The sequence below is a fragment of the Eubalaena glacialis genome, chromosome 3, assembly GCF_028564815.1.
Source record: "Eubalaena glacialis isolate mEubGla1 chromosome 3, mEubGla1.1.hap2.+ XY, whole genome shotgun sequence".
Lineage (NCBI taxonomy): Eukaryota > Metazoa > Chordata > Mammalia > Artiodactyla > Balaenidae > Eubalaena > Eubalaena glacialis.
Window position 1 is genome coordinate 92,077,996 of NC_083718.1, and position 27,560 is coordinate 92,105,555.

At 47.0% G+C, this 27,560-nt stretch overlaps 1 protein-coding gene across 1 annotated transcript in view; it reads right to left on the reverse strand.

The window, feature by feature from the left end:
- The window catches only part of ATP1A1 (ATPase Na+/K+ transporting subunit alpha 1), a 32,579-nt gene extending 6,062 nt beyond the window's left edge, over positions 1–26,517 (reverse strand). The window contains exons 1-15 of the mRNA XM_061183636.1: positions 26,230–26,517; positions 14,780–14,884; positions 14,044–14,103; positions 11,673–11,876; positions 10,905–11,018; positions 10,378–10,512; positions 10,148–10,265; positions 9,419–9,687; positions 8,680–8,878; positions 8,312–8,421; positions 6,221–6,355; positions 5,341–5,533; positions 3,899–4,074; positions 1,463–1,599; positions 463–613 (exon numbers count right to left, since the gene is read on the reverse strand). Coding sequence (XP_061039619.1) covers positions 463–613; positions 1,463–1,599; positions 3,899–4,074; positions 5,341–5,533; positions 6,221–6,355; positions 8,312–8,421; positions 8,680–8,878; positions 9,419–9,687; positions 10,148–10,265; positions 10,378–10,512; positions 10,905–11,018; positions 11,673–11,876; positions 14,044–14,103; positions 14,780–14,884; positions 26,230–26,241 — 2,118 coding nt within the window. The 5' untranslated portion in view covers positions 26,242–26,517. The remainder of the gene's footprint in view (positions 1–462; positions 614–1,462; positions 1,600–3,898; positions 4,075–5,340; positions 5,534–6,220; positions 6,356–8,311; positions 8,422–8,679; positions 8,879–9,418; positions 9,688–10,147; positions 10,266–10,377; positions 10,513–10,904; positions 11,019–11,672; positions 11,877–14,043; positions 14,104–14,779; positions 14,885–26,229) is intronic.
- Positions 26,518–27,560: the final 1,043 nt, after the last annotated feature.

Genomic DNA, 27,560 nt, shown 5'->3' on the forward strand with positions numbered 1-27,560 from the left:
GCCACAGCCAGAATCCAGGAGTGACAACAAACGTGTCCCCCACCTTGTTCACAAGGGCTACTCAAAGTCATGACTTGGGTGAGTGGCACTTTGGAAAGCCCCGTTCCTTTATGCATCCCCCCACCCCCAGGTCTTTCCCAGGTATGGGATGCGAGTCTCCTGGACATTCACATCCCCAGTGTACACATTAGGACCCTGCTCTGCTATTCCAGGCGAGTGCCGAAGCTCCGACTCTGGGCCACAGCGAAGACCTGTACAGTGGAGTACGTGTCTCGGCTGAACCGTGATCCAGCCACCACCCTTCTCTCTATGCCTGGAGCATCTTACTAGCACATGTACACTGAGACTGAGAGAAACGGGCTCATGTTTCCACCACTGTTGCTTTGTTTTTTGTTTTTACTGGAACTGCCATCACCGAGGTCAGTAGCGCCTGAAAGAGCCTGGCCCCGGCTGTGCGCTGACCTGTCTCTGGCAGCCTTCCACAATGATGAGCTTCTGCTGCGGAGAGGTCCTGGCAAACACGATCTCTGTGTGGTACTTCAGAATGTCATCCAGCTGCTCGGAAGTCATGTCCTTCAGATCACTGCCATGTACCACGCAGGCCTTGGCATCCCTACCATTAGGACCGAAAGACAAGTCACCCGTCTCTTCACCAGCACGATGCTCATCCCCAAGAAGGAATGTTGCCACACTACGCAGAACACTGCGTAAACACCACAAAGCCAGAGGGAACTGTCCCCATTATGTATTATCTGTGCAGTGTTTTACAGGTGACAAAGCATTTTCATGTATCTCATTCAAGACTCACAATAATCACTGGGCAGGCCTGTCTCTCATCTTCCTTTCCCCATCTTTGTAAGACGCATTGAAATAACATAACTAAGTTTTAGGCGGTGACAGAGCTGATGAAACACCAAACCCAAAGTAGGGTCTGGCTGGGGGTGGGGGGGGGGGTGGCCCTAAACCTTAACAAAACATTAAAAACAAAGTTGTCTCAAGTTATCTATTTTACTTTATTACCAAAATCTCCCTTTCTGGCCTGAGCTACCTGGACAATTGTGCCTTGCCCATTTTATCTTGTTAGTGTGGACCTGAAAACGACAAGGTGCTGGGCGCAGGGCAGTATGGCGCAGTGGTTAACAGTGTGAACTCAGAAGCTAGACTGCCAAGTGTGCTGCGTGACTCAGCGTCAGCCTCCCTGCTCTGCAAGGTGGGAGTATCACCTACCTTCGCGGGTACTGTAGCAAGTGCTTAGAGCGGTAGGCACCATCTAAGTGTTGCTTATGGTGACCGCTCCTATTGAAAACCCTCCCTAGGAACAACAAGGCTGTTTTCTGGTACTGGAGGGGCATCCCTAACCTGGAGCAAGCCTAGAAGAAAACTGTGTAGAACCAAGCTGAAGATGCCCAACTACCAGCATCTGCACATTCAAGGCAACAGTGCTCTGACCTTCCTGCCTTACCTGGGGTTCACCTGGCTCACTGGGATGTTGAGGCGGGCAGCGATGTCTTCTACGGTCTCGTTTCCTTCCGAGATGATGCCCACACCTTTGGCAATGGCTTTGGCTGTGATTGGATGGTCTCCGGTGACCATGATGACCTGTGACAAGGAAGAGGACAATTTATTGAACGCAGCTGCCAAGAAAATGACCTTGAGAAGTCTTACAAGTACGCAAGAGTAAGTGTCAAGGATGACTCGGCTTGGAATATCAAAGGGAAAGAAATGCAAATATAAAACCGATAAACATGAACTAGCCCAAAATACAGACATGAGTTCACAGAAGACACAAAGCAATACCCAGTTTTTATCTTGGCACACAATCACACAGAATAAACAGTATCTTTTTCCTTTTACACCATCACAGAAAAATACTCAAATTTACTGAAACCGACAAAAAAAATGATAAAAATCTGATGCTGGTGAGTAAAGGGTCAGCATCCTGAAACTGGCCTAATTTGGAGGGAAAGCAGTAAGTAACAAGAATTCAAATCAGTCACTGCTCTTTTTGACCCCAGATTATATTTAGAATACAGTCGAGGTGGTAGAAGAATAATTTTTACAAAGCTTTTCAGGGCAGTAGTACTCATGAGAATGAGAAAGCGGAGAATCAAACAGCCAGCAACAAGGGAGACTACACGAACTACACTGAACCACACTGTATCAGCGTACCTGAACAGTACTCTGCAACTTAAGACCAATACAGAGTACGCCAAACATTCCTTCCAAAACCAGTTCACTGAAAACACAGAACACATGCCATTCACTGCATGAAGCGTATTAATTTAGAACAAGGCAAATATTTCAAAATAACACTCTATGACATAAATCACAGCAAGATCCTTTTTGACCCACCTCCTAGAGAAATGGAAATAAAAACAAAAATAAACAAATGGGACCTAATACAACTTAAAAGCTTTTGCACAGCAAAGGAAATCATAAACAAGACAAAAAGACAACCCTCAGAATGGGAGAAAATATTTGCAAACGAAGCAACTGACAGAGGATTAATCTCCAAAATATACAAGCAGCTCATGCAGCTCAATATCAAAAAAACAAACAACCCAATCCAAAAATGGGCAGAAGACCTAAACAGACATTTCTCCAAAGAAGACATACAGATGGCCAACAAACACATGAAAGGATGATCAACATCACTAATCATTAGAGAAATGCAAATCAAAACTACAGTGAGGTATCACCTCACACCAGTCAGAATGGCCATCATGAAAAAATCTACAAACAATAAATGCTGGAGAGGGTGTCGAGAAAAGGGGACCCTCTTGCACTGCTGGTGCGAATGTAAATTGATACAGCCACTATGGAGAACAGTACGGAGGTTCCTTAAAAAACTAAAAATAGAACTACCATACTACCCAGCAATCCCATTACTGGGCATATACCCTGAGAAAACCATAATTCAAAAAGAGTCATGTACCACAATGTTCACTGCAGCTCTATTTACAATAGCCAGGACATGGAAGCATCCTAAGTGTCCATTGACAGATGAACGGATAAAGACGATGTGGCACATATATACAATGGAATATTACTCAGCCATGAAAAGAAACGAAATTGAGTTATTTGTAGTGAGGTGCACGGACCTAGAGTCTGTCATGCAGAGTGAAGTGAGTCAGAAAGAGAAAAACAAATACCATATGCTAACACATATATATGGAATCTAAAAAAAAAAAAAAAAAGGTTCTGAAGAACCCAGGGGCAGGACAGGAATAAAGACACAGACGTAGAGAATGGACTTGAGGACACGGGGAGGGGGAAGGGTAAGCTGAGACGAAGTGAGAGAGTGGCATGGACATATATACCCTACCAAATCTAAAATAGATAGCTAGTGGGAAGCAGCCGCATAGCACAGGGAGATGAGCTCGGTGCTTTGTGACCGCCTAGAGGGGTGGGATAGGGAGGGTGGGAGGGAGACGCAAGAGGGAGGGGATATGGGGATATATGTATCTGTATAGCTGATTCACTTTGTTATAAAGCAGAAACTAACACACCATTGTAAAGCAATTATACTCCAATAAAGATGTTAAAAAAAAAAAAGTGCCAATATAACTTTGTTGAATTTGTTAAACCATACTACTTTTAAAATAAATTTATTTAAAAAAACAAACTTACCAAGTCTTCTGCTCTTTTTAATGTGCTACATTACATTTCCCTTAAAAAGTTGATTTTTTTTTTTTTTTCAATCCCTCATCTGCAGTTTACACCAACATCTTAATACCATTTGGTCTTCTCTGGTGGTAACTAAAAAGCTTTGGAGATGAGAAATTGATACTCCGGGTGAGAAACACCAGCTGCCACATGGACCCCACAAGGCAACGTCACTAAGTAGGGCGCCCCGAGCTGCTGAGAGGTGATGCCAAAAAGGGGGGCGGGGCATTACCTTAATTCCAGCACTTCGACATTTGCCCACGGCATCAGGGACGGCAGCCCGTGGTGGGTCGATCATGGAGATGAGCCCCACGAAGCAGAGATTATCAACAGGGAAATTCACGTCATCGGTGTCAAACTGGAAGCCTTCGGGAAACTGTTCATCTGGCAGGAAAAGGTGGCAGAAACCTGCAGGAGGGCGGGGAGCCTGTGAGGACTTCTAGTGACAGAGGCGGCAGCAGGACAGCGGCTTATTATTCACTTAGTTTGGAAGGTTTTTTTAAAGTCTACTTTTATAACCAAGTGAGTTGTATCGAACGTTTATGAATGACACAGAATGCCTGGAAGAAAAACTATGCAAAAGACAGAATCCATCACTAAGCCTCAGAGGAAGAGGCTTTGTTCACTGTAGAGCAGACTGACTCTGGCACCAGGGTTTCCGGCTCCTAGACCTGCCCACTCAGTTACTGAGACGTGGCACATCGTGTAATTATTTGTCTCCACTTCCGTCTCTGGGAAAAATCAAGGCCACATCTCTGCTCACTGTTCATCTAACCAAAGGACACTGCTGAGCACCCACGTGGGCCATCGTGCCAGCTTCTTTGAGGATAAATGCAGATCAGACACGTTCTGCCCAAGGGGTTTATATCTAGTATTATTGTTCACACAAGAATCAGGATATTTAAGATGTTTCTTTCAATGTTGTGTGAAGGTTACAGTGGACTTTAAAGTGGTATCAAGTGGAGCTCATATAAGAGAGGCTGCTTCTACTTTGGGGTGGGAGGTGCAGAAACAAAAATCACTTAAGAGCGAACTTTCAGTTGGATAGAGACCTAAGACACCTCAAGTTAGACGAGAGCAGGTAAGAACATGAGTAAGGAACCACTTCTAAGTTACCCAAACTAAGAACAGAAGAATTACATCAATAATGACTTTTTATCTGTCAACCTACAAGATTATAAATGCCACTTTCTCAGTGACACAGTGGGTGAATATACTTCTAATCCGAGGTGGCTGACAGAGCAGGAAGGACAGGTGGCATCCTGGGCCCCGAGTTTACCGTTCATCTAATTTATGAGCTGGCACACAAGTGCCCGTGTAAATTCACAGCCATTCTGTGGCAGTCAGGAAGTGGCTTTATTCTAGATGCCCGAAGGAATTAATTTTCATTTCATTAAGTTTACAGATCATGGGCACAGCAACAAAAGCCAGATAATAAAACTCTTTTCCCCTCTTTTTTTGAGCAAACAGAACTGACCAGCATGAGACCAAATGTCAAAGTCCGAGTCAGAAGCAAACCAGCAGCATTTTGCCGCCCAGTGTCTCCAGCGCTTATTGTTTTCAAAACAATAGGGGGCAAATAAAGGGAAGTTAAGGAGAAACAGAGGTTAACCCAGTAACTTGCAATCGTCTCCCGGACTTGCTTGCGGCCCTGTTGCCAGGCTATCTGCATACCGAGCACGCGCTCTCCGAGGCCGCCCAGCTCCAGGTAGGCGTTCTGAAAGGCGTCCTTCAGCTCCTCGTCCAGGGGCTGCTCCTTGCCGTGGATGAGGATGGAGCTGCAGCGGTCCAGGATCCTTTCCGGAGCACCTTTCATCACCAGCAGGTGCCGGGGCTCAGCCGTGTTGAGGTTCTTGTGGATGGACAACTGTGAAGGATGGTGGAGATGCAAACGTTGGATGGCTGGGCCGGGCAGCCCAGGGAGGGAATTTTTTTCTTTTTTTGGCCGCGTCGCGCAGCTTGTGGGATCTTAGTTCCCCGACCAGGGATGGAACCCAGGCCCTCGTTAGTGAAAGGGTGGAGTCCTAACCACTGGACCACCAGGGAAGTCCCTAGTAGTTGTTTTCTAAAATATCCAAGATCCCCTATTTCTGAACTTTGAAGTGTCTCACACCTTGTAACACACTTTGAATGCTACAGAAGCAGCAAATGTGGTGAGGTGCTCATACATCCCTGACATGTGTTCATGTACACAATTTTCCCGAAGAAAATTCAGAAAAGGGACTGGCACACATGAGTGCACCTGCAGCCCTACCCAGCCCCCTCTCCAAACACCCACACCCACTCCAACCGACAAATGAGAATTCAAAAGGGCCCGGACAACATATTAGAAGAGGCTTCATTTATCCTACTAATACTCAGATAAATTCGGATTTTCGATACGGAGTCAGGGTAAGATGGAAAGTTAAAGCATTCATAAAGAGTGTGACTCATTCGTTTTTAGAAAGCATTTCAGCGTGGAAAATTCCAAAAGGGAAGATGGATCTTTTTCCAGCGTATGTCCTTCTCTTCTGTCCCCTCGGGCCCCCCCCACAAGGTCCCCAGACCCTCAGACCTGGTACTTGTTGGTGGAGTTGAAGGGTATCTCGACGATCTTGGTGTATCTCTCTCTCATCTCCTTCACAGAACCGCAGCACACCTCAATGCACTTCAGGAGCGCGGACTCGGACGCATCGCCTGCAACGGCCCGCTGCGAACAGAGACGCCTCTGTTAGTCACCCTGAAAGCGCTCTACCCAGGCATCGCTGAAAGCCAGAGAAGACTCAGAATGTCTTCCCACCCGTCAGGAGGAGAGGGGAGCTGGGCGAGGAGGAGCACAGTTGTGGCGAGTGACCACGGCGTCACAGCCCCTAAATTCCAACCTCCTCCTTGCCAGCCTCCCGCCCCACCCAGAGGCCCCCCTCCCCCCACAAACCGGCACGAGAAGGCGTCACCTACGCTTGGGAGAAGCACAAGACACTCTTCCAACCTACTCCGGCCTTTTTTACCTTCCCTGGGCCTGCTGAGAAGTCTCAAAGCCAACCATTCCCAACCACCTATTTCTAGTTATGAATCTGAAAATACAGAATGAGAATGTAAATATTTACGGTCCCCTTCACTGCCCTGCAATTTAAAAAAGAAAACGCCTTGGGTTCTCAGGACGGAGGGCAAGCTGTCTGTGTCAAGGGCAAAACAGGACTTTACATTCTAAACTAATTCAATTGTGCAGGACTGTCTGGGCCTGAATGATGCGAATTGAAAGCTATTATTAGCTCCAACGGTAATGTAATCAGCCACCATTTTAGTTAATGCATACATTTTCGGTAACATATACTTTGTGTGATACACTGTATCACTTATATTTTGACATACTAAAAACATTTTCGGCTACAGCCAACTTTTACACAGATAAACATTTTAGAACTTTGGCATGCCAGGCCGCATGTGCAGATAGCAAGTTAATGCTCACTTAACAAATACAGTAGCCCTGTTTAATAAGAAATGTGGCCAGGTTTGGTAAGAAGCATGAAATAAGTGGGATCAGTTTAATAAAGGCCAGTTACTAAAGCAGAATAGGGCTGCATGCCTTTTTTTTTTTTTTTTTTTTTTTTGATAATGCCATTAATATAACATGGCCCCAACCCCCTGAAATAACTTCTCATGCTACCTTTCTGGAGCTTTGAAATGAGCAAAGACTGGATACTTATGGGTCCCTGTGCTCAAAGCCTAGAAAATTTCCACTTTGAGGGAAGAAAAGCGATGAAGCTGGCATCTCAAGTTTTATCCCAAGATCAACAACATCTTCCTCAAAACAACATCAATTCAATGCCAAGAGAATCTCCTTTAAAGAATAAAGGAATCCTATCTTCACAACAGAAGCCATCTCAGTTCCATCGGAGCCACATTCTCTTCGACAACCCAGTTTCTACCCAGAACCACCACAGGCAGCTTCGGGGAGAGGGAGCCGCCCAGAGGGCCCCGTGCAGCTCCTCTTGTACGCAAGGACCTTGTGCAGCTCGTGACCTTTCTGGGACCAAGTCTTTACTGGGCCACACAGAAAAATCTCTCAGTCATTTCAAATTTCATGCGAATTCCACGAGGCTACGCTTGGCTTATTTCTGCATCATTAGTAGCCAACTAAGAACAAATAAGATAAGAGAAATAGCTGAGCTATTTTAAGAAAATAAATGGCTTAAGGGATTGACTGGAATCTGCTGTATCCTAATAGGCAAATGCCTATTAATTTGCCTAATTTGCAAATTTGCCTAATAGGCAAATTATTAAGTCACAAAAGTAGCCCTCACTGTCTGCTAGGTTAGGTGATCACCACATAAACTCAAGAGTAGTAAAGCTGGATTTTACTAATTAGGTTTTTCACCAGTAAAGATTGCCTCCCACCTCCCCCAACTCCTCTTTGGTCAGTTTTTACTGTATATTCCCCCTTTACTGACCTATATTGACCGCAGGTTACTGAAAGTAGTTTGGGGTCTACAGGCAACACAACTCAAGTTACACATAGCAAAGCATCCCATGGACCATTCCAAGTGTCCCAGTTACTCTACAGCCCCCAAAAGTCACGTGCTATTTAAAGAGAACCCTCAGGTGGTGGTTTTTGGGTGGCATCTGCACACCTCGAAGGCAACCTTAACAGAACTGCTGAGCCTACCTTCAGGATAGGCAGGTTCTCCTGGTTAGCCTGAAACACGGCCCTGTTACAAAGCCCTGCAATTCTGGACAGAGCGAGCCAGGTGGCCGAGGTCTTGTCGAATGAGACACCTGGTGGAAGCAAAAAGAGAGGAAAATAATGCGCTAGCTTTGTACTAAGGGCCCACAGAAATGTGAGGTGACACGTCTCATTTCCCAATGAACGAAACTAGTCAGGTTTTAGGCATTTTCCAACCATGTTTGTACTGGCATGCAAACAAAACCCCAGAAGACAAAAAACCCAAACCATCTAAAACCCTGACTCTTTACCAAATGATAAAAAGCAAGCAAGCAGGTGAGGCTCAGGTGTGGGCCGGGCCCTGGTCTTACCACTCTGATTCTCCGTTGTGTCGGCCTCGTGGATTTGATTGTCGAACCACATGTGGGCCACCGTCATCCGGTTCTGGGTCAGAGTTCCGGTTTTGTCTGAGCAGATGGTGGACGTGGACCCCAAGGTCTCCACAGCCTCCAGGTTCTTCACTAAGCAGTTCTTCCTGGCCATGCGCTTGGCGGTCAGGGTCAGGCACACCTAAAGCGTTGGAGCCGGATTACTTCAAACTCAACCAGGCGGCCATTCCATACTAACTCTCGTTAGTGAAATAGGCTACCCCCTAACATGGGAGAAATTTGTCTAAAACTAAATCTCTCCAAGCTTCCTCTGAAGTTGGAGGAAATAATAATGGTAACGTGTATATGGGGCTTCCCCCACCCCCCTCCAAAAAGCAGACTATTAAGAAAAGTGAAAATAGCCAGGATTTACCATAGTCTGTTTTCCCTACTTACCCCCAAGTTCTTCTCCTTTCTGTGCTACACTGTTCTGGATCATGTGATAAAATTCAAGGAAAAAAAAAGTATGCTTCTGGGTTACTATCTTCCGTATAAAAACATGCTGAGGTCTTTTCACTGTCTAACCCTACCAGGTGGCTCTGAAGAAAACCCACACACAAACACATGCAAAAAAAACCTAAGTTGGCAGCCCCCGCAGTCCCTGAGGAAAGGGTAGCGGATGAGTCTCACAATCAGGCAGGCCGTCAGAGTGAGCGAGCATCGCCTTCCCCAAGCCTCTTACCGTGACGGTGGCCAGCAAACCTTCTGGCACGTTGGCTACAATGATGCCGATGAGGAAGATGACGGCCTCAAGCCAGGTGTACTCAAGGATCAGAGAAAGGATGAAGAACGACATGCCCAGGAACACGGCCACACCCGTGATGATGTGGATAAAATGTTCAATTTCCGCAGCGATGGGAGTCTGGCCCCCTTCCAGCCCAGAAGCGAGCGTGGCGATTCTGCCCATCACGGTGCGATCCCCCGTGTACACGACAATGCCACGTGCAGTACCTTAAAAGGAGGAGGAGGGGGAATTGTACTAAATTTTACCAATGAAGCCACAGAATCTCCACAATTACCTGGCAGCGTTTAAAACAAAGAGACAGAAACACACATGTATTTAAGGGCCAGTTCCTTGGTGGTATACACTGTCTGTTTTAAACTATAGGGACTTTGGCACAGGGATTTCTCTCCATTAGCAGGACAGCAGCTCCAAACCGCATGCTAGCTTAGCACTGCCAACAGAAGAGGCACGCAAGAGGTGGAGGGAAGAGGGAAAAAACAGCCCCAAGGCTTCCTGGGTCTTCCTGCCAGCAAGTCAATTGCTTCTGCCCTGTGCCTAACTGAAGTGGTCAGAAATGGGGCCAGTAAGACAAAAAGAGAAATTGTGGCCGTGGGTCTTTTTGGTGGTGGTTGTTAATGCCCAAGATAAATGCCATGCCGTGCTGAAGAGTGCTTCAAGACGGGCTACCTTCAACGCAGTTGGTTGAAAAAAAGGCAATGTTCCGTGTCTCCAGGGGGTTTTCATTGGTGAAATCCGGAGACCTGGTCTGCGGTTCTGATTCTCCAGTGAGTGAGGAGTTATCCACCTGCCCGTGAGAAAAGTAAGACGCGCCACGTGAGCAGCACAAGCCTCATCCCGGGCTACTGGACCACTCAACTCACTCTGTCCGGAACTACGGAGACTCTGTTTAAACCTACCTTGCAGCCGTTCGCAGAGATGATTCTGAGATCAGCAGGGATTCGATCCCCTCCTTTCACTTCCACCAGATCCCCAACGACAACTTCTTCTGCATTTATGCTCATTTTTTCACCATTTCGAATCACGAGGGCTTGCTTTGGAAGGAGAATACAGTTTACACCATTCCATCAGATAAAAACGAATACCAGCAAGAAGGTAGTGTCAAAATTACCGAATGATCTGTAATCCTAATTATCTGAATGTATAGCAAAGATATTAATCTGTTTACTTATACAAGTTAACAAAAGCTTGCTCAAGTTATCTAAGAGGCAGTCCGCATGTTGCCATCGTGCTGTGTACGTCCAGAGGGAAGACACTCACTTTTTGGGGGTATAAGAAAAACAGATCTGGTTTTGGGCGTGGGGAGAAGGCATCCCCCCCTCTCTTTGATGGAGCCACTGAATATTTGGAAAACCTTAGCTTCACACCAGCTCACATTCTTGGGGCTGTCAAGTCACCTGATGGGGAAGGACAAAGCGGCAGGTACCTGAGGAACCATGTTTTTGAAGGACTCCATGATCTTTGAGCTTTTAGCTTCTTGATAGTAGGAGAAACACCCAGTTATGATGACGACGGCGGACAGCACCACACCAAGATACAGCTGGGACAGAACAAACAAGTCAGGATGCATGGCTCTTAGTAAAGAATTGGGAACATTCAGTTAACTTTCGACTGAATAAAAACCAGACTTTTAACAGAGATCAAGGCCTCAGAAATACAGAACTCGTGTCTTCATATTTATCTTCCGAGAGACGGTGTACAAGAGTGTCAGAAATGGAGTCACACTGACGCTTGGTCACTAGCTTGACACACTTTGGGAAATATTCTACATGAATCAGTTTCTCCTGCTTTATTAAAGAAAGGTATTTTCAAAACAACTTGTGACTTCTGAAGAATGGCTACCAAACATTTCTGGACGTTGTGTAATGTTCCAATATTAAAAGCTGTGCTCTGCCACTCAGTGGCAGCAAGACCTGAGCCAGGGCCTGAGCAGAGCTGCTTGTTCACAGCAACAACATGCAGGGCGGATGCCCAGCTTGGAAGAACATCTACACACAGGGCAGGAGATGGGAGAGAGAACTTGAAACGAAGAAGGAAGAACGGATGGGCCTTGAAGGCAATCGTTGCTGATGCTACTTTTTCCCAGTGTTTAAAACCATCAAGTAACCAGTGGTAACTGAAAATAAGTAGATGGCAAAGACAGAGGATACTTTATGCATACCTAATAACTCAAATTAGAAACTATGGCACTCACATTATCATTTTGAGGTTCCTCTTCTGTAGCAGCTTGGATGCCATAGGCCAAGAAACAAAGAATTGCTCCAATCCACAGTAACATTGAGAACCCCCCGAACAGCTGCCGACAGAACTTGACCCATTCGGGGGTCGTGGGAGGGGGAGTGAGGGCATTGGGACCGTCTCGAGCCAGGATCTCAGCAGCTCGGGCAGTTGTTAAGCCCTGAGAAACAGAGCAACATAAATAAGACAAACTGCTTCAGGACTTACAAGCTAATACAGCCACTGGACAGCTGGGAAGCTGCAATAAAAGAGTTGGGGAGAAAACTAAATGTCCCAGGGCAATGTAGAAGCTGGAAAATTCTGATGATTCCCCGCCTAACCCCCGCCCACGTCCGTCCGCAATGGTTCAGGCAAACAACAGCCCAAGTTTCCTGAGGAACCTACAACACCCAAACTAAAATTCTTTTAAAATTGATCCACGGACAGACTGGAATCTGCTCCGGTCTCTTCCGAGTTTTAGATAAGGGATTCATGTCTCTTCCAAGTTTTAGATAAGGGATTCATGTCAAACTGCATTTTTACCAAAAAGATATCAATCTTAACTAATCGATTCAGTTTTGCAAATTAAGAGCTTAAGAGTTTCCTATGTATTGAATCTGTCAGGGAAGGGGAAGGAAAAAAAAAAATCACTCTATAAATATCAAAGGAGGAAAAAAAAAATCTCTGTCAGAATCCAACCTGTTATTGGGTTAACTTGCCAAGCTTCAGTATAGAACTTTATTCTCTGGATGGCAATTAAAATACTTGTCTGGCAGGGAAGGGTTCACACATGTGCATATTTGAGCTAACCCCCTGGACACCTGTCAGTTGAAAAGTATTCACTGGAAGAAGCATCCACTGTACTGGGGCCCTGCTGTTTTCTAATGGGCCTTAAAACCAAGATGCAATGACAACAGACAAGAGACACGAGGCTCCCGCCATGAGGGGAAAATGTGATTACTTTCATCATAGAATACCAACTCATAAAAAAGACAGAAAACACATTTTTGCCTGAAATGTGTATATATATTTTGTTTTCATGTTATTTTTAATATTGCAGTTAACTAGGGAGTATAGGGAAAGGGATAAAGAACATCAAATGGTTCAAGGAAAACAAGGACTTATTTAGGACCCTCCTCTGCCTCAAGTTCGTGATGTGATCCCTGGACAGAATCACCACCACCACCACCAGCCATCTGAGCTGTCTCTACTTGTTGAGCACTGAATCAATCCAGTGCTACCAATTAATTGTTTAATTCTCACCACAACCCGTTTTACAAGTAAGAAAACAGACCCACAGCATTTGAATAAGTAACTTAGGGTCCAAAAGAACATACTTCATAGGAATCTAATGAAAACTTCAGTGAGATAACCCATGTGATGTGCTCAGAGAGGAACTGCCTGCTGGGTCTTAAGAGTCAGGCCTCCTCTCAGAGCTTAAGGCCCCCAGACTTCTCAGAACTTCTTGATAATTTATTGAAACAATAGCTACATATTAGCTGGCACTCTAGTCATTCCTGAGACTTTTTAGTGACTGTCTAGAAAATAACAAACTCCACCCCTGCGCCTGTTTACTTTTATATTGTTTGTGGCACAGTTAATATCAAAATCCCCTCGATAACAAGGATACACAATACATACTTTATTTAAAGGTTTCTTTGAGCTGTTTAAAAAACAAGTTTCAAATAAATGATAGAATAAACCAAAGGCTCTGACATACAGCAATGAGCTAGCTGATAAAAGTGCAAAAATCTGAATCGTTCAAGATTCAACTAGTTGAAATAATCAACTCAATTTAACAAATGTAGAAGAATAAAGGGAAGATTTGTAATCACAAGGTCAGGGGATGAGCATGGCTTTGGAGCTTTTCAGTTTCAAATCCTGGGACTCCCACCTATGGGCTGTCACCTGCTACAAGATGGGGAAAATAACGTGTACTTCCAAAACGTTTCAAGGGAAACAAAATAGTAAAACAGCATACAAGAGCCCAGGCTCTGGGACTTCCCTGGTGGTCCAGTGGTTAAGACTTGGCCTTCCAATGCAGGGGATATGGGTTTGAGCTCTGGTCGGAGAGCTAAGATCCTACATGCCTTGCGGCCAAAAAACCAAAACGTAAAACAGAAGCAATGTTGTAACAAATTCAATTAAGACTTAAAAAAGAAAAAAATTGGTCCACATGAAAAATCTTTACAAAAAAAAAAAAAGGGCCCAAGCTTTGTGCACGTCATGTAGCAGACACTCAGATGGTGGCTGTCATTGTTCTCCTTGAGTCCCTAAGGTTAGGCTTGTGATACTGGGGAAAACGGGATAGGGGAAATCAGGATTCTATACAACAAATTAGAACATACTCGGCTCAAGTCCGTTCCGTATTTGCGATGAAGCTCATCAAGGCTAAGTTTATGGTCATCCTAAGGGAAGACAGAAGGAAAAGAATTAAACACTGTACCATTACAAAAAAAAAGATTTAAAAAAGCATCAATATCACCACTCCTCACTATCATTAGGCTCAGAAGACAAGTTTTTCTTCAGTGCACAAGTTAGTATACTTTCACCATCGCCCAATGGCTTGGCAACCACACAGCTAGCTACTGAATGGTCTTCACTGGAGAATGGCCCAAGCTGTGTGACGGGAGCCCGACTGCCTGCCACCTATCATCAGAGAAACCCGACAGTCTTAGAGACCTACTAGACCTCATCTACCTTCTCTGATGACCAGGCAGATTATAGACAGGTTGCATCTGTGGACGCCTCCGCAGCCTGCAGAGGTTGGAAGTTCCCCGTGTTCAGTAGGATGCAGAAACACAAAAGCAAAGGCCCACGATAATTATCAACCACAGTTCCTCTGTGGACCTTTGGTTATGCCAGAGTGTTGAGTAACTTGTCCAACCCTCTAACGGCTTTTATAATGAAATTTTTCCATAGCAACCTCTACAATTCAGTAAAATCTGTACGACTGCTATAATCTCTTTACTTTGAAAACGAAGCAAGTCTCTGACTGGGGGGAGGGGTACCATACACTCAAAGGATGTAGGATACAATTAATTTTTAAGACGAACAAAGAGCAACCTTCCTCCTAGTACTTACCATAGAAACTTCTTTCTTCAGCTCGTCCATATCCCTCTCTTTCTTGGCCTTCTTTTTGTCGCCATGCTCTGAAACAGCTGCGGGTTCATATTTATCACGTCCAACCTATAGAGGAATGTGGGAAACGTGCGGTTGTGAATTCGGAACAGCATTTCGAAACTCAAGATTGTGGAGAAAGGATTTTCAGCAGTTTTAGGAGAGCCATCATTTTGAACAGCCACTGGGCTAATATCCATGGAAATATATGTTCTAATGCTGCATACTCAACAGCAGTCTAGGATTAATACTGCCATCATTAGCTCAGGTCAGGCCATCTGCACCCTAGGGCATTAAGACCAATGGGAAAGTCCTGTCAGGCCTCAGAATGGCCCCGCCCGTTGCTTCCATTTGGGGTAAATGGGGGGAGAGGGTTGTGTTGTCAACATTTCCATGCCATGGCCCTCCATCTTCCCCACTGAAAGAATGAAACTATCTTCACATCACTAACTTAGAGTACAGCATAGTACTTATGCACTTGGATTCTGAATCAGACAGGTTCATACCCTGGGCTCCACCACTTAATAGCTGTGTGTCCTTGGGCAAGTCACTAATTCTGAAATTCTTCAGTTCTCTTCCCTAGAATGGAGATAATGGCGCCTACCTCCTTAGAGGTTTGAGAGGATTAAATGATATATACACCTAAATGCGAATGACTTTTACTATGATGTTTAAATTCTTATCTTTGCAAAGAAGTCACTATGTATCAACTTTAAATATCTTTAGGGTTTGCCTTAAGAGCACTGACCTTTTCATCTTATTAAAAAAAAGTCAGCCCAAGGATCCTTCAAATTCCTCAAGTTAAAGACAAAAAAGGGAGTCCCCACCCCAATCTGCAGCCTGAGAATAAAGCCCCCAAATGAAAGTCCCTGGAAATGTTTTGACATAAGCAGGATGTAGGAAAAGCATGTGCATTATCACACATACCGCAGGACCCACCTACGCCTCTTGAAAACTGGAACAATTTTTAGAGAAAACGTTGATTCCACAGTTTAAATTTAGATTGTTCCACTCCCCCACCTCCTGCTGAAAATGCCTGAGCGCAGCTACACAGAGCCTGAACTTGGTGCTCCCAAGGGTAGTGGTCCCTGGAGAGAAGACGCCCCTCACTCCAGAGGCCCCCAGCCCACACACTGCCACTATCACCTAAGAAGGGCAAAGAAAGGCAATTATATTAGCAATTTTCTCACAGTGGAGGCTATGTGGTGCTATTTGTATTCATTTGTGGCTCTCCCTTAATCACTTCTGATTTTCAGGAGTACCCCACCAGCTACTAAAGCAACAAGTAGAAACACTGTCTAGATTAAAATTGTACTGTGCTGGGCTTCCCTGGTGGCGCAGTGGTTGAGAATCTGCCTGCCAATGCAGGGGACACGGGTTCGAGCCCTGGTCTGGGAAGATCCCACATGCCGCGAAGCAACTAGGCCCGTGAGCCACAATTACTGAGCCTGCGCGCCTGGAGCCTGTGCTCTGCTACAAGAGAGGCCGCGATAGTGAGAGGCCCGCGCACCGCGATGAAGAGTGGCCCCCGCTTGCCGCAACTGGAGAAAGCCCTCGCACAGAAACGAAGACCCAACACAGCCATTAATTAATTAATTAATTAATTAAATTAAAAAAAAATTGTACTGTGCTGAATATAAAATAAATTTAAAAAATCAAAGCATATAGGTGTCTTTCAGTCATAGCTGATATGGTTGCAAATAAATACAATATTCACTTGAATTTGAAAATCCCCTCTTAAGACTCTAAAGAGATCCTGGCCCCAGGTTAGTTAGTGTTGCCAAAACATAGAGACATGTACAGTATTCACATTGCTCAACTTGTGTGGTCACATTTACAGTGTTCCCTGCCCATTAACTTTTTCAGAGTGTTCTTTAGTTTCTGTATCTTATCTGCTACAAATGGAGCAAGTCTAAAGATAGTCAACATTCTCCACATTCTCTCCACTATGGAGCAACCACGTTGGTGAGAGGCTCTCTGGGAGAGCCCTGGGGCCAGACTTAAAATGCAACATCATCACACACACTGGAAGCAAACAGACAAACAAAACAAAGGACGGGGCTCCCACCAGAGAGGAACTAAAGTGGGACTTCCTTCATATATTCAATAAGGAAGCACAACACTGAAAACTCATGTTAAAGACATTGACTAGGGATCTCTAAAAGACTCACATGGAGCGTTTGTATTGATTTTTTAAATCCAGTTCACAAATTCTCGTTAAGCAAGTTGAGTATCATTAAAACATATTTAATTTCAATATATGAAAATCAGAGTTAAAAGCCCTCTGCCTCACCATCTGTAGGCTTTGATTATTCTCCGACTTTCAATATTTTCCACTCCAAAAGAGGGGGAGAGAATTATTGGAGCAGGCTAGACCTTGGACATGTTCCACAGTTTTATCCCCATTTACAAAACAGATCTCCTGCCTGAAGCTTCTCAGTTACCAATGGTTAAGGTAGCTGGAAATCAAGATTCCCTAATAACCCTCCCCATTCTTCATCCCTTCACAGCATAAAAGGGGTGGTGGTTTAAAACAGGACATCTGTGAAAGAGACAGGGGAAGTGCTAACAAGTGATATTTCTTCTCCTTCAAGATTTTGTTTCACTAGGCAATGTCCAGAAGACCAGGCAGCTTATGCAATTCAGTGTTTCCCTACAAGTAAAACAATAATACTAGCTTATCTTGATGGGAACCAAGTATTATTCAAGTCCCTACCAATCTCAATTACTAGTTTCAAAGCAGAAAAAAAATCTGTGTGGTTTTTGGGGTGGGGTGCGGTGGTGCAGGGTAGGACAGGAAACTACCTAAAATTGGGTAGACAGCATTTTCTTTATTATTTCTTTTAAAAGCATTTGGGAAAAACAAAGGTCATGAAAAGGGGAATGATAATATGGTCTCCCGCATCTACTGCGATGACCTGCCCACTCCTCTGGGCACTGGGCACACAATTCCCACTGTTTCCATTAGGAAATGCAGGTCAGTTCTCCTTCCTCCACGGAAGACGGGCAGTGACCGGGCTCCCTGCGACAGCACCCTTGGGCACCGCTGTGCCGTCTCTGAGGAAGGGTACGATGGAGGCTCAAGGCCACTGTCATACCACCCCCCCAAAAGGGCCACTTGTGAACATTCGTTTTTCCCATTCTAATTTAGGAAGTGGGAGGTCACAACAAGGGCAGGGGCTTGCCCAGTGTGACACAGCCTAAAATAAAGAGTGTCATTACTTCGCCCTGTGCTTCCCGGTTCACTATGAGTTTTGCCACCAGTTGATCTGGGTAGAGGGAAAGGGTGCTCAGGAGATGGGGTGAGAAAATTCTTGACAGGAGGAACCAAGGTTGAAACCTGGAGCAAGGTGTGCTTGTTTATTATTTATTTTTTTAAGTTGTTTCAAACTAGTTTATTTAGGGGTTCCATTTTCACTCCTCAATGGATGTTATGCATTTCTCAGATGCTTCTTCACTCATGAGTTCATCTAGTTCTGAAGGGTTACTGAGTGTCATCTTGATCAGCCAACCATCTTCATAACAAGATCTGTTGACAAGCCCTGGATTTTCTGCAAAAGCTTCATTCATTTCAGTGACTTCTCCTGATAGAGGAGAATAGAGTTCACTAGCAGCTTTTTAACTTTCCAAAGCACCAAACTCCTCATTTGTTCAATTCTGTCCCAACTTCAGGGAGACTACAGTCAGTAAACATCTCCCAAAGCTTCCTGTGCAAAATTGCTGATTCCCACTATTCTAACACGATTTTCTGTTGTCATCCATTCACGTTTGTCTGTGAATTTACGCACAGAGTGGGGCTGGTGTGCAGCGTCGTCGGGAAGGTGCCCACCCTCAGCCCCCAGGGTTGAGGCCCCAACGTTCACTTTTTTAAAAACATAGACCAAACCCTTACAATGAGCAAGGCCTGCTAGGGCTGGAGATGCTCCTTCCTCTTCTTCAGCAATTAACAATTTAAAGGGGGTGGAGTGGGAAGCGGATATGACAGGTGCAGAGAAACATCCCAAAAATTTTTCCAAAGGCACACAAAGAAGGTGCAATGAGTTTAGGAGACAAGCTTCCATCCTAGAGGTGAGTCACTTGACGTCTGCATAAGCTGAAGCTGCCCCGAGGCCTCTGGACCCATCTCAACTGGCCCCCATCAGGCCTTAGAGGCTTTCTCAACTGTGCAGTGATGTCTGGCCACAGTTCCCACCACATCAGCACAATGCCCTGTGGCCAGCCGAGAGGTCAGAGGTCTTCAGACTTCAGAAACTGCTGCTGATAACGTCTGGAGGGTACTTGGAAGCAGAGATGTCCACACCCTTTGGACAAGACTATGGATGGTACTTTTAAGTCACTCCCAAGTCATTCTAGCTCTGCCATGTGCCAGCTAGACGACCCTGAACAGTCAGCCTCAGTTTCCTCATTGCCTAAAATGGGAATAACACTTGGTGTTAACTACTAAAGACTCTAGAGAGGCATTCTGATAGTCAGAAGAATCAAGGGGCTGCCATCAAATCCAAAAACAAAACACCTAAAAACAGCACTGTTTCCAAAACTGACAAAGCTGTGGACTATCAAGAGGGGCCAGAAGGAGGGTAAAAGTAACTGCCCCCAATGCAGTGCATTTCAAAGCTGGCCAAGAGGGTTGTAGAAAGGATACCTCTGAACCCAATTTGGCAAATTCCACCTTAGCAGGAAGTTGGAGGGATGGTCTCCGATCCTCACTGGTTGCCTAGAGGCACTGCCTAGTCTGGGCTACATCTTTCCTTTATGTAAAAAGGGGGGCACGGGTAGGCTTTCCAGTCTCCCTGGGATGATATATTATTAATCATTATCAAATACAAATGTGTATGTGAAGGTACTCTGCAAAGCACTACACAAAGGTTATTATAACTTGGTTTTAATGAACATGTAAATCACTGCCACTCGTCACTTACTATGAAAAGTCCTTATGAATTAAAAAAAAAAAAACACACCTCGTTTGGGGCCTTTTTTATTTCATCGTCAATTGAAACTCATAAAGATATAAGACATGACCAATCCCAGTTCATCACACCTCCGATGGCTCCTAAATGATTAAGTAGTTTAGTTTATGTACAAGGGATTTTCCAGCCAGGGAGCTGAGGCTGGAGACGGCTGGGGCTGAAAGAGGACGGCACTGCCGTGACACTGCAGGGCTCTGCAGCCCAGAGCAGCTTTTAGGGCAGAGAAGGAAGAGGATGTGACCCGAGGGACAGACACCTGGCCTTCACAGTCCTTCTCTCACTCACCTAAACCTGCCGCGAGCTGGGGAATATCAAGTAGCCAAGCCAAAGCAGTGGGTCTCTTTGTGAGCCCAGCTCAGTCCCTCCAAACTTGGGCTGCAGCCCATCAGCCAGCAGGGGGCAAAGAAAACAGCTCCAGCTCTAGCCAGAGGGTTCCCTCAGCCCAAAATGAACAAGGCTTAACCTTCCTCCCCAATCTGCCTGCATGTGAAATTTCAACGGGCCTGCCAGCCCACCCTACCTGCGATAGTCAGTATACATCCGTGACCATTCAAAACGATTCTAAAACATCTAAATAATCACTATACTTTAGATGTACGACCTCTTTAAAAATGTGCTTTTTCAGTTATCTAAAATAAAAAAACTTGTCTTTTCAATGGGGTTTTCTACCTCTACATTAGGTACCTGGGTTATGAAAAGTTAAAATGTTCTGCCTGTTTCCCCCCATTTGCTGCCCTCCTCATGCCTTTTTTCATTTTGTCAGACCACTCTTTAGCTAGTGCTACTCAAAAGAAGTTGTTGGTTTGAGAGACCCTGGCTTAATAACCAGCACAAGCATTAAAAGGGGACTGAATCAATTTCCAGTAAGTCCAGATCACTCCTCAATTGGTACCTTGAAGCCTAGGGTGGGAAGTAAAACAGCTGCAGGGCTGAAGAGGACAAAGGCAGTGACAGGCCCTAGAGAAATGCCACCTGAGTTGAAACCAATAAAACCAATATGGCACCATGGAAGCATCATGTGGAGGATAAAGGAAAAACACAAGAAGATAACACCCCAAAGTGCGTGAGGCCCTGCCCTCACCATGATGACAAACTGGAAAGATAAACCAAGCACCAAGTCCCAATAACCCACAAAACCTTAACACACTGATTATCAGGCCCCCAAACAATACAGGTCCCAAAGACAAAAACACAACCCATCAAGGATCAACTTTTCAGATCACCAACCAAAAACATCTAACAGCTGTTACTGAACAGGGTTTGAATAAAACCAGGTACAGAGATAATTAATGTTCAGATATAATCCATTGTAAAGTCACAAAGGAACTAAGGAATGGGGTCCAGTGGCCAAAATTCCCTTGGCTCAGGATCCAAATGAAACCAGAGAGAAAAACTGCAGGGTGGGTTGGGGGGGGTAGAGTGGGGTGCTTCTATTCTCACTGACAGAATCTGCTATCTGAAACATTAGTCAAATAAATGTGAAGAACTGCTTGTGGATTCCTGACGACAGATTTAAGCACAACTAAGGAGGTGACTCATATACAAAGAACAGTCTCTCTATGACTACAGCCAAAGAATACACTTCCTCTCACACATATTCGATTCACAGCAACGTGAGAAAGTTCAGACCTGACTTGGTTATGGCTCCTTTTCCAAAAATATATAAACTAAGGAGAGTTTTAAAAAAATAGTGGATTTTAAAATTCTCTGTCCTTCACATTATCACTTACTGGACACGTATAATTTCAGCGGAATCCAGAATTGGACAGCTCTGGCAGGGGTGGGGAAACATTCTGCCCAGTGTTTTGCTGGCCAAAAGCAGCAACTCTGATTACCGTGAGCCCATCTGATCTGACACTCGTGTTTCTTCTTCTGGCCTGCTGGCTGGCAGAGCGCCCTGGGCGACTAGAAGAAGGCACCATAGCACAAATGTTCACCCTCCTGTCCCTCACAGAGGGCTGAAAAGCCCATTTTATTTCGCAAGACTTTGACCAAGACTCTAAAAGTGTAAAGCCTTTTACTTGGAAAGTGAAAGTAAATGAGAACTCGAAGATGCCGTTCAATAGCATCCCAGCAGTGTCCAATGACACTTCCACTCAGCTTCCCTTTGGAAGGTAATTCATAGTATTCAATACTTCCCATTCTTTTCAATCTTCAGTATTTTTTTTTCAGGTGAAAGAAAAACTGTTTTCTAGTTTTGAAAAGACTTAAGACTGACGAACAGCAAAAACCCATAGTTTATAAAGATTAGATCTCTCAACGCCAAATGCTTTACAACCCCAACAACAGCTGCCACTCACACTTGCCCTGTACCCTCTCTAAACGGAACACAGGTGACTTTCACGTGGGTGAATATTCTACCTAAGGGCCAGATGAGAAACTGACACTTCAGGGCTTTAAAAAACTTTCTGTTTTAAATAAAGAAACTAATTTTACTTACTTTTCCATACAAAATCCTTCGAAAACTTTAAGGAAAACTATTTTCCTTAAAGCCTCTTTCATTCTTAAGTTTGGATATACTATGTGAAAGAACATAGCCTGGACTTCGCTGGTGGCAGTGGTTAAGAATCCGTCTGGGGACACGGGTTCAAGCCCTGGTCCGGGAAGATCCCACATGCCACAGAGCAACTAAGCCCGTGCACCACAACAACTGAGCCTGTGCTCTATAGAGCCCGCGAGCCACAACTACTGAGCCTGTGCGCCACAACTACTGAAGCCCGCATGCCTACAGCCCGTGCTCCACAGCAAGAGAAGCCACCACAATGAGAAGCCCGCGCACCGGCACGAAGAGTAGCCCCCGCTCGCTCGCCGCAACTAGAGAAAGACCGCGCGCAGCAACGAAGACCCAATGCAGCCAAAAAAAAAAAAAAAAAAAAGGAACATAGCCTGACTGAACAGAAAGTCACTTATCTGTTCATTTGTTGCTAAAATAATCAGAAAACAATGCTTTAGAAGGGTTCTGGGATGGAGAATGGATGGGTACCCAGTCTATTGGGCTTTATAATGTTGAATTCACTTTTTAAGTGCAATTTAGGAATAACACTTTCAGGGGTCTGGATATTTTAAGTTTTATTCCTCCCCTGAATAAACATTTCACTGGATTTTTAAAAGTTCCTCGCCCTCTTTTGGGGACGGGGGTTGTCAGGCTTAGCCTACTCTCAATCTTCTCAGACTTATGATGCAGACCTCCCCCTTTCCTACCCTCCCACCCAAAGGTGAGTCACCAGAGTGTTACAAACTTACTGGCAGAGAAAACTACAAATTAACAAACAGTAAGTTACCCAAAGAGAATACACCCTCAGAGCAGGGTACAGAAAGGCGAGGGGGGTGGGGGGGTGTTCGTCACTCATACACTGAACACTTGACGGGGGCAAACGGTGTGATGCATCCCCGACCTTCTTCTCTGTCCCTAGGGCTAGTCACCAGTTCCTCCCGTAACCACTCCACTTGCTCGGACCAGGCCTGGGCAACCTTCCACTCTGAGGACGCTGCCGTGCGATGTTTTCAGTCTAAAGTACTAGCTTTATAGCAGCCAGAGGGAATTTAGTCACACTTTCGAGCTGAGCTCCCAAAGGGCAGCTGATAGTGCTACCATACAACCAGGATTTCTGCTGACATCTGTATCCCTTGTGCAACCTTCACCTGCACCTTTTTCCAGGCTCCTCTTTAAATCACTACCCATAAGCTATGGTTTCTTTTCTACGTAACTAAGTTAATGTTCAAACAATGGAGAACTGCAATGAAGGACCAGGTGACATCTCCCCTCCCCTCATCTTTTGTAAACTTGAGAAAAAAGAAAGTTTTTTGCGTACCTTTGGTGAGCTAAAGGATTGTGGGTGGTAGGCCTAGCTGTGGATTTAAGCCAAGTGACTGGCAAAAACACCCAGTATGAAAAAAAGGACAAAATCCTATTTCATCCAGGAATGATTCAGCAGGAGCTGTTCTTCCATTTCTTTACCAAAAGCTTAGGAGATCGATTTTTAAGGAGAAATAAAATCACCTGAAATATCGTCAAAACCTGGGCTCCCAACAGTAATGGGAAGGGGAGGGGAAGAAATTAACAATGACCTTAAAAATTAGCTGCCAGCACTGGCTTCCTGGTTAACCAATTATCAGCAGGGCTTTAGTCACCACTCCACCCACATTTTAATCCCCATGTGGAAAAATCCCAACATTTGAGCATAAAATATCCTTCTGAACATTTGGACTATCACGGTAAGTCACTGGGGACAAAGGGGTAACTTTATCCCAGGGGACTCACACACACCCCCCACACACCACCCCCCCTTGTTTAATTTATCAGAGTACCCAAAATACTAACTACAACCCAGCAGATAAGCAGCATATCAGCCTGTGTTAACCAGTTACAATTCAATTTTGTGTTTGCCAGCCACAAGGCATTTTATTAAAAATCCATAAGGCATCTAGGTTGAACCTCCACGACCCAGGTATGTTGCTTTCTTTACCACCACTGTGCATGTGTGTGGTTACGAAAGGGAAATATAGATCTATGGACATAACTTAGTTATTCAAACATCTCTCTGGTCCATTAATCCAGCCTCACAAACACCCCAGTTTCATTGGAAAAATAACTTGAGAGTTCTGCGTATCAGGCAGTGTTAAGGAGTGAGTGAGTATTCAGGCTGGGAGACCACAGGCTGTTCACGAATCAGGGACGTCTGGTGTGTCACTAATCAACCATTTGACCTTGAGCAAATCACTTCACCTTCCTAGGCCCAGGGTACATATCTACGATCTCTACAGCCCCCCAGTCAGTAATGTGAGGCTCAAGAAATAAACTTTTTTTGAGGGGAAAGAGACAAAGAAATGAGCTTTAAAGAACTTGTTTACTGGAATGACTTAGGGTTTGATGGTGTGGTACAAGCACAGGCCACTAACCCAGTTTTCATCCTGAAAGTACAGAGGCTGGCACTCAGCTCTTTTCAGCTACTTGACCTGAGCCAGGCCCTCCACATTTTGTGCTTTTAGAAGATGCAAGTTGTGCGTTCCCACTTCTCCTTACTTTCTCGACCAATGACCTCCTTCAATGACCTCCTTCAAAATCCATTTAGAGTCCCCAAAGAATGCACCGTCCCTCTTCGCCCATCACTCACTCCACACCGAGGAGCCCTCAGAACCTTCAAAGACCTACTAACCGCCAAGGCACTGTGCGAGCCCTGGACACAATGGAGCGGATTCTCTCCTACCAGTATTCTCATGACCTGGTCATTTTATCCCATCAACTGATACTTCTGATTGTTCTTTGGTATAAACTTTTCTCGACTAGACTTTGGCCCCGTTGGGGTCTGGCACCCAGTCTCTTGCCGTGGCTACGGGTTATCACAGCTCCAAGTTACAGAAATGCAGGAACCAGCCGTCGTTCTGGTATCCCCGCAGCGCTCGCCTCTCCTGCCCAGGGGACCCCCTCGTTCCTTCGGGAACCCCTCTTCCGCAGGTCGGCACTCCTACCGCGTACTGCCCCGGCTTCCCGTCCTTTTTCGTGTTTATAGTACCCGGAGACCCTGGTGGATCAGCCCGTGCTCCTTCGTGGCTCATCCCTCCAAAAAATCTACACACACCCTCCCCACCATTAAGATAACCATTCCAGTTGCTCCAGCTGCCCCGGGCGCATCCCATGTTTATGGAAAGGAGCCCATTAAAGCTCTCAAAAGTATACCTTAAAGGCCATCCTAGGGCAAAGACACACCCTTTCTGGCACCAGCCTGCCCGACCGGCTCCACAGTAAGGGGAAGCCAGTTTTTTCCTTCAGCGGAGGGCGGCCGCCTCTGCGGGCAACTGGCTAAGCCCGGCGCCTCCAGAAGGAGCCTGGGACCCTAAGGCCGCCCCCGCGTCGCAAGTCCCCCAGCGCCGGGCCGGAGCCGCGGCGGGAACGGCAGCCCGGGAAGGGGCCGAGCAGAGCGCCCCAGGGGAAGGGGAGGAGCACGCCTTTCCTCTGGGCAAGAAGGGCGGAGAAAAAAAGGAAGGCAAGAGACGCGAGGTGAGGGCGGGCGGAGGGAGGGAGGGAGGGAAGGAGCGGGTTGGGGATGCGGCCGGGGGCCCGCTCCTTGCCGGGGCCGCCCAGCAGCCGTCCTCCCTTCTCCTCCCGGGCCCGCGGCTCCCGAGCGCCGCCTCCAGGAGCCCCGGACCCCGGGCGCGCTCGGACTCGAGGGCCCGCAGCCCCTCTCCAGGGTCTGCGCGCTGCCCGGCGCTGCCGCCCTCCGTCCCCCCGGCGCTCCCTTCCCCCGCCCGCCCCTCATTACTGCGCTTCCTCCATTTCCAAAGTGCGTCGTCTTTTAAGCCTCGCCGCTCTGCCAACCCATTCCGCGCCCCGCCGCTTCCTCCTCCTCCGCCTCCCGCTGGCTGTGGTCGCCCTCCTGACTTCCTCCTCTTCCTCCTCCTCCCCTCCAGGGCTCCCCGTGCCCCTCCCCTGGCTCCCCGGACACTCACCCCCTTCCCCATACTGGCGGTGGTCTGTGCCCCGCGCCGGGTCCTGTTGCTTGAGAATCAGAGAGAAAAGAAGAGAGCGGCTCCCGGCCGAGAAAGCGCGACCGGGGGAGCGGAGAGAAGGGAGCTAGGGCTGCCGCGGGGCGGGAAGGAGGGTAGACGGCCGGCGGCTCGGGCCGATGCCTTTTCTGCCGCCGCTGCCGGGGCTGCTACCGCTGCTGCTGCCACGTGTCCGCCTCCTCCCGCCGCTGCTCTGAGCCCCAGACCCCGCCGCAGCTCAAGCCCGTGCCTCCTCCTCTCTTCCTAAAATATGCAACCTGCGTGCTAGCCCCGCCCACGCCGCGGCACGTCACCGTTACCGGAGCAACCTGACACCGGCCGGGGCCTGGCTCCGCCCCCGCCCCAAGCCCCACCCCCAGGCCGGGGCCGCGCCGGCTGCGGCCGGTCGCGGCTCCCGGCAGGAGGGCGCCGGGCCCTGGGGCGCGCGTGCCCACGTCCCGGGAGGCCGCGGCCGCGCCACTCCCGGGCGCGCCGGCTGGCTGGGCAGCGGGGACTCGGCGGCCATGCAGCTCCCGCGCCCCCCTCCCGCCGCCCTGCGTGACCGGCCTGCTTTGGAGGGCACGCAAGGTCCTCAGTGGGTGCGGGGACGTCCACGGAACTGGGTCCCCGAATCTCCGCGGACCCGGGGCAGAAACCTTGCGCGGAGGGGCCTTTCTGGGCATCGGAAAGCTCTTCTGGGACTAAGGGAAGCACCGGGATGGGGGTGAGGGGTCGGATGTGCCTGCAGCCAGCACCCGCAGGAGGGACTGCGCCCCCCTGCGGAGTCCAGGCCCCCGCGCCCACCTGCGATGGCCTCCCCGGCCAGCCTCTTGGTGCCCTCCAGAATGCCTCCTGTGGTCTTGGGATCCCCGTTATCCATATCCCCACAGGGCCTGAGCTGGCCTTGCCGGAGGTCCCAAGTGCCTTCTCCCTCCTTTGCTTCAAGACCCCCAAATGATAATCCAAAGGGCCTGCTGTGAATTCATTCCCGCTACTGTGTGAATGAAAGCTGCTTCTCCAGTTTGGGGATTCATTTTGGGGGGGGAGGAATAACTGAAACCTAAGGGAATGCATATCCTTAGCAAAAGGGGCTCCTCCTCCGAGGAGATGTTTGAGAGCCTGTCTCATGCCTCTCCTTGCCCCCCACCTGGCACAGCAGGGCCTCTTTCACCGCAGCCTTTGGTGCTGTGAGGGACCTGGGCCTGGAGTGTGGTGAGGAGTCCAGGAACCCCCCCAGAGGGCCCTGGCCTGGCTGCACTGTGTGGCTTTCTCCCATTACGGCTTCTGCAGAGGCT